Below are 10,998 nucleotides of genomic sequence, written 5' to 3' on the forward strand. Positions count from 1 at the left end.
GGTCACCACCCATCTTGAGGAGTTTGCCCCTGTCACTACCCGATCCGTACCGGAAACCCGATCGGTACCCCGCATGCGCGAAAGTGACGTAAGAATTCGCATGCTGGCCACGGGTTTCCAGGCAAAAGAAAAATAGAGCTATATCACGTTATAACGTGAAAAGTATATTGTTAGAACAATAAACTTTTCATGTTATAACGTGATATAGCTCTATTTTTCTTTTGCCTGGGTGGCAGCTCTACGCTTACGTACTCGGATGAGCTTGCCTCATCCTACAAGTTGTGCCTCCATCTCTTGTGTCCAGGTCAGACGCTGCACTGCTGTGCTGCTCCACATTTTCTTTTTCATTTCTGTTTGTGCGTGAGCAGTGTGAGAGGCTGCGTTGAGGGGCGACAGGATTTCAAACAGGTTTGATTATCTTGCGACCATACGATTGATGATTGGGAGCTGGTCGTGAGGTGTTAACTGCTTTTCGTTACCCCATGTATACTACACGATGCACGACACACGATTAAGGCAAAACACGGGCCGATCCCCAAAACGGTTGCGCGACTGAAAAATCGGCTCAAAATGGGCCAAAAATCGCACAGTGTATGGCCAGCTTTTGGAGGCTAGCTCCAAACAAATATCTGCAGTTTGGCAGTGTATACAGCACAATAAGCCCCGACCTAATTCTTTTGCAAACGTTACATCTTTCCACAGGTCTCCACTTCATCAGACATCACCTAGACACAGAGCTGGATGAGGCCAGCACAAACAGCGGCCTATTCGACGAAGATGATGGATCCATGGGGTCAGGAAAACCAGAAGCAGGGGAGCTGAAGAGGTACCTTTCATGTCCATTCACTGGAGGTGTTGATCTATTGCATGGCGTTCCTCACACTGTCAATCAAAGTCAGTACAGCTCTTCCTGCATCTGGAGCTTGTGAAGGACTTCTCAGTCATGCAGGACTCCTGTTCACTGCTAAACAGTTACAGCTTCACAGAAAGAACCTTGAGAGCAAACTGCTGCTGAAGCTTAACCATCACCTCACTGAGTGAAGAAATGGCACATTTTTGCTAAATATGCAAAAATAGATGCACACCCATACAACTTAGGGTAAACTGAGCTGCCTTGTTTTACTGTACATATGTTGAAGATGCCTCGTTCTAATGTTTTCTCTGACGCTGCTGTGCCATTTGGAGCAAAAATGAATATAAAGTTTACAGCATATCTTGTCACTGGAAATTGTTTGCACTGTTTATATATTTATATTATTTACTGTAGGTTTTGGTGAAAAAAGCTTTATGTTGTGAAAAACTGAAATCTGGAAATTAGAATTGTTGTGCCTTATTTTGTTGATGTTTTTACATATATTCCTTTTGAAAAATTTGTATATTTATTTATTTTTGTTTGTCTGATAACATTTATTTAAAAAATAAATCGGACATTTCAAACAGTTACTCGCTACTTGAGTAGTCTTTTCGCCAAGTACTTTTTTATTCTTACTTGAGTAACTTTTTTGACGACTACTTTTCGCTTTTACTTGAGTAATAATATTTTCAAGTAATGCTACTCTTACTTGAGTACAATTTTTGGATACTCGACCCACCGCTGTGCAGAACAAATATTTATATGTTGAAATATTTATGGACCTAACTGTATATACAAACATGATTCATAAAGACACAGGCACAGAAACGGGTAACTGTACAAGAAAGCCTTGTTGCATAAAACGCTGCTATTTTCACAACTTTGTTTTCTTTTAGTGCTTTAAAAACTGAACTTGACGCGCAATAAGCTGCAATAACTTTCTGAGCAGCACCTGAATGCAGCACTGAACCAGAACCCACTCCGTCTGCTGTAGCGGCATCTAGCGTTCAGCAGTTCGAACAGCAGTTAAACAGCCAGACTGATAATCTCAGCGTCGTTGGTGCAGCGGATCAGATGTTAGACTGACCGCAGCGCGATCATACAGACACACACAGAATCTGCCTGTCTGTCGTTCTGTCTGCACGGATCCGCAGACGGTCAGCTGGTGAGCCGCACACAGACAGGACACGAGGCGGCCATGAACGCGGCGTGTTTCTGACAGCCTCCATCCGCATCCAGAGCGCAGCCGCTGCTTGTATCAGAGCGATCTGTGCTTTCAAAGCGGAGGAGGGGAGCACTGCAGCAGACATGCCGGGCCTGCTCCACATCACTCTGACCGGTGAGTCTCATTCTTTAATAATGTCTGATCTTTTTATTTCATGCAGCTATAATCACGGACCGCGACAGCATTTTGAGAACGATGGATATCCTACAACAAACACCCTCAATGAATATATGAGGCTGACAGAATTCTTGGGAGACTTTGAAAACATCACAGACGAAGACGAAACTCACTACTGAGCGCCAAATGTGCGTTTTTTATTTAGTGCTGCAGGAAATAATAATAATAATAATAATAAATGAAATAAGGGTGTAACCAGCAGCCTGGGCGCGATCTCCTTTAATGAATCGCTCAGGTTAAATCCTGCGAAGTGGATGCAGGCTGGCAGTGTGTAGGAGGCGCGCAGTGCACTTAAATCAGTGGACACACACTGCAGTGTTTGACACACACACACACACACACACACACACACACACACACACACACACACACACACACACACACACACACACACACACAGAAGGCAGAACCAGCAGCACCAGACCAAAATCTCCTAGATATGTTTGGTTCAGTTATTAACATGATCATATCATTTGTCATTTGACAAAAAATTGACTTTGATCAAAGTCAATTTAGAAACAGAATAAATGTGAATTTAGAGTCACGATAAAAACCCGAATTGTTATTTTGTGGTGGCAGCTGCAGGAGAAAACCTGCCCATGTTTGAATTTCCAATATTTTTGCTTTTGTTGGATTCATTTTTGTCAGAAGACACATTGCAGCTTTTTTTTTGTGAAATGTGGAGGTTCATCTTTGTGTCCGTGCTTAAAAAACTACAGGTATTATATGGCAGTTTGTTAAATAAGAAAGAATTCTTTATGGGGTTGGAAAGATTTGTGGGGTGGGCACAGGTCTTATAAGCTGATCTAAAGCTTAAAGCACGGAGGTTGATGGCTTAAGGCCAGTTCCCCGGGACATTATGTAGACTGTAGAGTAAAAATGTCCACTATTAGATTTTATCTGCCATGTCAACTTAAACTGATGGCATCCAGCAGTTTTAAAAAAGCGTAACAACAAAAGTAAATATGAAAAAATTTGCCTATATCTGTTCAAACATCCATAAATATGGATTAATGGAGTGAAATACTAAACCTCTATTCAAATTTTGAATCAAATTACACTAATTAGTTAAAGGTAGTATGCATCTTAAGAAAACTGACTTATAGTAAGTTAATGTTTTCATAGTGACATATTCCCAGAGCTATAGTACTGCTTGGCCTGTTTGTATTGTTGGCAACATACTTAATCACACAAACAAAAGTTAGATATTAGTAGATATGATTTATGGTCAGTCCTAGGTAGTTGCTAGGCATGTACAATTACATTTTTGTAGATTTAAATGAGATCTCATTAAAAACTGTTAAAATGAAAACGACAAGATGCTTTCATAGGGTGTTATAGGTGCTTAAATGCTATTAAACCAGTCATGTTAGATCCATGGTGAGAAGAAGGGAACATAGATAAAGATTTTGTGTATCATAGAATGATAACTCTAAGAATTAGCTTCCGAGATGGCAATATAGATAAAGCTAAAAACAAAAACAACAACCCAGAAACCTAAAGGCCTAGTACCATAGTGTAAAACAATTAGTTCTTAAAATTTTGGCATGGAGCACAGCATTTTTCTTTTATTATTAGAAAAATGAATTTTAGTTATATATCTTACTAGCATGCTAAGCTTTGATGAATTGTGTTATTACAATTAATGTGGTACATTAGCATCTCAGTTGGCTATATTCTCCAAAATGTAAAAAACTGGTCAAATTTACTCACATAAACAATCATGTAATTGAAAATGAATTTCAGTTTATTGCTAACGTTGATATTATAAAAACTAAATAGGCATGAACATAACGTTAGTTTGACCTGGTGTTCACTGCATCGAGATCCGGCCTGTATACAATAAATTAGGCCACAGCTGTAAATTCTTCTTTAGTACAGTTTTTGCCAGCTCACAGCCATCCCATCACTCTGCAGCTACAGCATTTTAACTCACACGATAACAAAGTCCTGCCCAGTTGTTGTCTTCAAATCACAGTGGGCATAGTTACAGGACATATATTTATTCACAGGATGAGTCATCAGAAACTTTTATTTTTGCTCTCACAGCTATGTTATCCTCACAATGCATTTCTTATTACACTAGAGTGATTTAAACAAATAATTGCACATCCTATCTATTTGTTATATTGTACCATGCAAGCTACATGCGATCATGATATACATACTACACACAGCAATACCTGGATGGTTTCTTAGCTTTAGGTTTGTTACATTAATCAAGAATGATGGTTGGTAATTTCTCACGTCAATATTACATGCATGAGATCACATGTAATATAATCTATATATTCTTTTCTTATTATTCTTTAATAAGACATATAACACTGCTCTATTTCTTTAATTGTGGTCTAAATATTTAAGTTGATCGTGTTGCATGTAATTTGGGATGAACTGATTGGAGTACTGCTCCACATTTTAAGGAGCCAACTGAAGTGGTGCAGGGATCTGACCAGGATGCTGCCTGGTCAGATGGATGTTTTTCCGGCATGTCCTGCTGGTAGGAGCCTCTGAAGACCCAGGGTACATTAGAAAGATTACATCTCTCAGCTTCCAGATGAGATGAGGAAGTGTCTGGAGACAGTGACGTCTAAACATCTCTCCTTAGTCTGCTACCCTTGTGACTTGGACTCAGATAAATAGATGGAGCAGTGACTGAACTCTTTGTATATACCTTTGGGTAGATGGATTACTAATGCAGTACCAGTGTGAAGCGAAAAACTTGCAAACAAAAGCTGAGGCCTAAGACCAAATACTGATCAAATATTGATCTCTTAGCTCATTATAATTCATGAGCAAGGAGCCCTTGATGTCAGAGCATTCTTTTAGAAAGAAAAGAGTTGGTGCTTTAGAGCTTGCTCTTAGCTTCTCGACATGCAAACAGCTACTTTGAAAACAGGCCAGATCAAATGTTTGTGTTTCAGGGTTGGAAATGTGAAGGTGGTGCTGAAGGTCCTTAATTCTACTTGGTGGTTTAGCATTTGATTGTAAAAACACATCAGATTGCATAGAAATCTATCCGGTCTTTAAGTGATGATGTGACGAATCCTGCTTCCGGACCTAAAGTAGTCTGCGTTTAGTATGTGTTTTGTGTTGTTAACATGTTTAATGTTTTGTATTTTCTTCTATTTAATCTCAAAAAGCTCCTAAAAACAGTCAGTGATCACTGTTGGCCTCACTCGGCTTTTATTACCCCTAATAATTTCAAAGTTTAGTTTTTAAAACCTTAAGATGTAAATACAGCCCAGCCCATGCAGCAGTGTATTAATGACTAACCTCGTATTATGGATGGATTATCTCAGTTGTTCTCCTGACTGAAGTTTGGTCCTTTTAGAGCATCCTGCCATGCGATTACATTTGTTCCTGACCAACAAGAATCCTCACGTTAACTTTTATCGAGTGGAAAAAAGTTAGCTTGTTTATATTATGCTCACGTAGCTGTGTCGCTAGTGGTCACGTAGCACATCGTTATATACCAGCTAGCCAAACTTCAGTAACCATACAAACGTCACTGCTGTTTAGTTTTCTGTCTTCATTTATGTTGGAAGTGATAACAGAGCTGTACGTTTTAATTTGTTTCCAAAATCCCTCAGTCAGGACATGCTATATTGTATTTAGATGGAAGCTAGCGAGCTAACTTCCTGCTAATTTCTAACTCCGTTAAATGTCATAAATTCCATTTTCATGGATGCCTGGATGTTAATCTCAGTTGCTACACCTGGTAGAGCAGGACGCTGATCATTTTATTACAGATGAAAGACTTTAGACAGTTTTTCAACTCTCAGTGATGCCTTGATTTATGGACTTGCAGCGGAGTTTGAGCCCAGACACGGCTAGTGACGTCAGACTTAAAGACTGGATTGGAACACTGCTCTTGATCAAGTGTGTTCATTTATAAATAATGGTTCCTTACATCAAAAGCGGCCTTTGATAGCTTTGAGTGGTATAAATATGTAAAATTGTGCTTTTTTTGAAAACCAAAGATACCTTTAAACTTCAAATGCCAATTAATGTCCATTTTGTGAAGTCCCAATTAGACTATTAAAGGACAATAAAGCGTGGCGTGTGATCCCTCAGTCCTCTCAGTCACAACATGTAGTTACAAAAAACCAAAGCATTCAGCTTGTGCCTAGTAGATGAATTCAAGGTGATTACGTCCATGTTTTTATATGATCTGTTGGTGTAGCCACCTGGGGATATACCATGGTACCCATACTTATACACAGTTTATGATTTCAGCATTAAGTCTCTGTTGTTGTTAGAGGAGAGTTTAGTAGAAAGAGCGTACTCTGATACTGACAGTGTTTGAGGCTTCAGTCATTCTGGCCTGAGGTTTTCACTTCTGCTGCATTAGCTCACTTGTACGATGTATATTCCTCTTGGGTATGTGGCATAATAATGCAGCATCTGTTCAGTAAGACTGAAAAGAACGCTGCATCAGTACCAACATAGCAAAATTTAAACTCACGAAGCACTGTTTTATATCTTTATGGCCAAATATTAATTGATCAGCGATAAATCAGGGAGTATCAGTTTTATATATGTTGTTTTTCTGCTGATTGTCTTTTCCTGGAGAGCGTTAATTTTAACTAAATAAACTGCAACTCACATTATCTCAGGATAAAATAAGGACTGTTTCCTGTATGGATGCTTATGGATTCACCACAGTGTTGACTTGGGAATTTGGAAAGTACAAAGGAAAAATCCCAAAAGGTTGAATTTGTTCATCTGGACATAACGTTTTCAGTAGGAGAACGCTACGTTTCGTCACTCACCCAAGTGACTTCTTCAGTCACTTGGATTGCTTTAATAATAAGGAATTAAAGCGACAGAAACAGGGCTGTTCTCCTCTAGGTGATGAATCCCTCATCTCTCCCTCCTCCCATCTGTGGGGGGTTGTGGTGTTGGGCTAGAGAGCTTAGCATGCTGCAGACATGTTTGAGATATGTTGTCTATGATATTGTAATCTGCTCACTTAGCCTTTGAGGTCAGACAGCCATCTGTGGTCTCAGACGGCTACATATGGGTGGTTACAGTGAGGGCTCCCCCTCCATTAGGGATTAGTGATGGATGCATAAGTGATGGATGCAGGAATTGGTCAATTTATATTAAAAAAAAGACAGCTGGAGAAGTTAGCAATTAAACAACAAACGGATGAGCAGGTGATACTAGCAACCCTAAATGATGAAAAGGCACAATAGTGGTGTGTAACACATTTGGGAGACTGCTGTGCCTTCATTCTAAAATTAATTTATGAGCTCCTTATTAGCAGTTGCAGCTATAAGCTTGAGTTTATCTATAATTACTTACTAATAGCCAGCTACAGATGACTAACTGTCAATTAAAAACAAGAAACCAAGACAGTATTGTAATAAAAAGACACACAAACTAAACAGCTAAAATGTGTTCTTATTAACTGGTTCAGTAATGTGAAATAGTTACAACAATGGCTCTTGTTGCTTGACATCAATGTTCATCCAATTGGTCTCATGTACTGATCTGTGTTCATGTACACATTCTTCTTTCCATTTCAGTTGTTTTTTAAAATTGTTTTCCATCACTGAAAGCTACCTTGCACAGTTTAGGCATCAGAACTACTCGGTTACGGTTAGAAAACACAACTGTTGATGCTTTTTGTTCTCCTCTGAAGATTTTCTATAGTCATGCTGACTGTAAACAGGACAATCTGTCGAATTGCCTTTTTTCTGACTGCTTTACCAAAGCCATTCATGACAGCTTATATACCATTTATAAACAGTACAGTATTCTATTATGCAGGTAGTGATAAACTGTAATTAAGCCCTGCATTAATTAGTGAACACTCAAATGAATAGTGAAACAATTAGCAAATAAAGGAATTAGTGCAGTAAGATGTCATGGGAGTCCGATAAGATACAGAGAGAAATTTAAATACAAAATGAAAGAGCTGTCACTGACGTTCCAAGCTCAGCAGTGAATATAACACTTCTTTGATTTGAGAGTTCTGTATTTAACAGTAAATTAAATCTCTTTAATGTGCAATAGAGTCTATAGAGTGCTCCTATCTCTGCTCTGCCCCTGGACTGCTGTTCTTCAAAGTGTGCTGAGTAACAAAACAAGGAGTGCTGCAATTCTGTATCGGGAATTAGTTAAACGGATTTCATCTGTCAGTTCATTTAATTCTAATTGTTTTTTTATAGTTTTTACTTTATTTTTTCATTGTGAGCCACTGTAAGTTTTTTTTAATTCAGCGTATAAGAGCAGATGGTGTCCAGATGTTCAGAGCAGAGGATCGACAGCTGACAAGCTGTAATTGCAGCAAAACCTTCATAACAAGTTTTATTCCATCTGAGCCAGAAATGTGAACTTCAAACATGTGAAAATCACACTTTGTGTGTGTCTATCAGGAAAGCTTTAATTCACATATTTCCATTTTCCACCCTTTGTAGAGATTATGTTTGATTTGTTTCTTTAAATTCTGTTTTCTTTACACATTTTCTCAGTATGCTATTAATCAGTGGCAGTTAGTTTCAGGCTATGCTACCGCTCCAGTGTGATTAACTGCAGTGGTACATTCTAGTATCAGCTCCAGTGTTTTTTTGCTTTCTTCCCTGTAGCTCTTCTGGCCAGCTGTGATGCCTTCAGGCTGGGTTCTTCCCACCGTGTAATTCCCCTCAATGCTCCGGCAGCTCATCTCTTCAGGGATGAAAGTCCAGCCAAGTCAAGTTTCATCCTGGAGTTAGTGAGAACCAAACGTCATTTGGTCCAGGAGTTAGTGCGAGCCCAGCCTCATTTGGTTCATGACATGGGTTGGCCAGAGATACATGAAACGTCGCGCTCACAGACCAAGATGGAGTCAGCTAACTCATCTCAGTTGAGCGCACCACCATTTGCGAGTCAGGTGGCAAGAGCTCATGCAGCTGTGGATGACAACCTGGATGTGGAAGATGAGATGGAGGTGAGGGCACGTTGCTTTTGTGTTTTGTAACAGATTATCTGAAATCCTTTAGATGAGTTACGGAGAGCCGAACTGGAAAATAGCCACGCAATTTAGCTTGGCCGTTTTGTCTTTGCTTATGTGAAAAAAATCTCATCTTTTCATTACTTGCAGTATGTTTTTTAAGTCTTGCACAAATAGTTACAACATGAAAAACATGGAGGCACCGCTGCTGCCCTTTAAATTACACTCTGTAGGAGCAGAAATCGTGTAAATAACAACATGAAATAATGATGAGTCATTCCTTTGATCATTCTGAGCCCAGCTTTTTTATTTATTTATTTTTTTGTTTAATGCCAGTTTATCATCATTATTAAACCGGATTTTTTTGGAATCAAGGAAGAGAGGCTGAAAGGATAAATAGTTTTGAAAAGCTCTGAAACAATGTTGTATCCTTGCTTTCATTTAAGAAATATTTCTGCCTAGTTTGTCTAATTTCATCTGCTCATGTGGTTTTTCTGCAGCTGATCATTTATTAGTTTCTCTCAGCGTGTCTGTATATCTGACCAAATATTTGTCTGCTTTCAGCGTATGGTTCATCTGGCAGTTCCACAAGATGCAGAAAGCTACACTGTAAATCCAGACTTCGCTGACCCAGAGGCGGAGCTTCTCAGCGGGCCAGGAGCTGGCGATTCTTCCCAGGAAGCTTCTGGGTTCTATGGAACAGATATGGAGGACAGAGACAGAGGAGAAGAGGGCCCAGAGGACCGAGAGAGAAGAGGAGGAGAAGAGGAGTGGGAGAAAGAGGCAGGGGAGGAAAACGAGAGCAAGGGGAAAAAGGAAGACGAGAAGGGAAGAGCGAGAGACGATCAACATGTTTTGGATGCCTTTGAGGTCAACCACACAACACCAGATCTCGATGCTCTGATTGGTTAGTAAAAATCGTTTCCCTTATTAAAAACACATCCTCATGCAGCTTCTTTGTGTTTGGGATTTAGTTCTCTACCAAAGCCCGCTGTCATTCAGCAGGAAGTTGCATCTTCAGAGACTTTATTGTTATTCCACAGATGTCTGGGACCAAATGTTTGCCTGGGAAAAAACAATTTTAAATCAACATTTTTACAGACTGTGCTGCTCCACTTTGGTGGGCAAACATTATGTCTGCATCTCAAGCTGTTGTGGGAAGCGAGTTATGATACTGGTTCTTAAATATTGATTTTTGCCAAGGGTAAAAATTCAGTCTGGGTATATAGAAATGTGGGAAAGCACCTGAAGATACAACCAACTGCTGGAGAAGAAGAGATAAAGGCATAGCCTGTATGTAAAAGATGGGCATATTTTCTGGGTCTGAAAGAGATTTTTTTTTCAGGTTTACTTCAGGTATTTCACAAAGGATTTGAGGACTAATAATTTCTTCCTCATATTCAAAGTCAAATTTGCACAGTTCTTATACATTTATATACACATATATACATATATATATACATATATATGTATATATATATATATACATATATACATATACATATACATATACATATACATATACATATATATATATACATATATATATACATATACATATATATACATATACATATATATACATATACATATATATACATATATATACATATATATATATATATAAATAAAAACTACCATTTGATTCTTTAGAATAACAGACAGTCTGCATGCAGAACTTTATTTCATATATAACTGCAAACGTCACGTGACGCTGCAGGCGAAACACATCGTGTGTGTAAGTGTTACACATGTTGGCAGAATATTGTTATTTAATCAGGTATTTATTAGCTGCCTCAATAA

The 10,998-nt window shown here is 38.8% G+C and overlaps 1 protein-coding gene across 1 annotated transcript in view; it reads left to right on the forward strand.

The window, feature by feature from the left end:
* Nucleotides 1–1,843: 1,843 nt before the first annotated feature.
* The window catches only part of podxl2 (podocalyxin-like 2), a 21,314-nt gene continuing 12,159 nt past the window's right edge, over nt 1,844–10,998 (forward strand). Inside the window, exons 1-3 of the mRNA XM_005942785.3 lie at nt 1,844–2,192; nt 8,852–9,192; nt 9,760–10,102. Of these exons, the coding sequence (XP_005942847.1) occupies nt 2,162–2,192; nt 8,852–9,192; nt 9,760–10,102 (715 nt within the window). The 5' untranslated portion in view covers nt 1,844–2,161. The remainder of the gene's footprint in view (nt 2,193–8,851; nt 9,193–9,759; nt 10,103–10,998) is intronic.

Source organism: Haplochromis burtoni, unplaced genomic scaffold, assembly GCF_018398535.1.
Source record: "Haplochromis burtoni strain Fernald_Lab_line unplaced genomic scaffold, NCSU_Asbu1 Contig_347, whole genome shotgun sequence".
NCBI lineage: Eukaryota > Metazoa > Chordata > Actinopteri > Cichliformes > Cichlidae > Haplochromis > Haplochromis burtoni.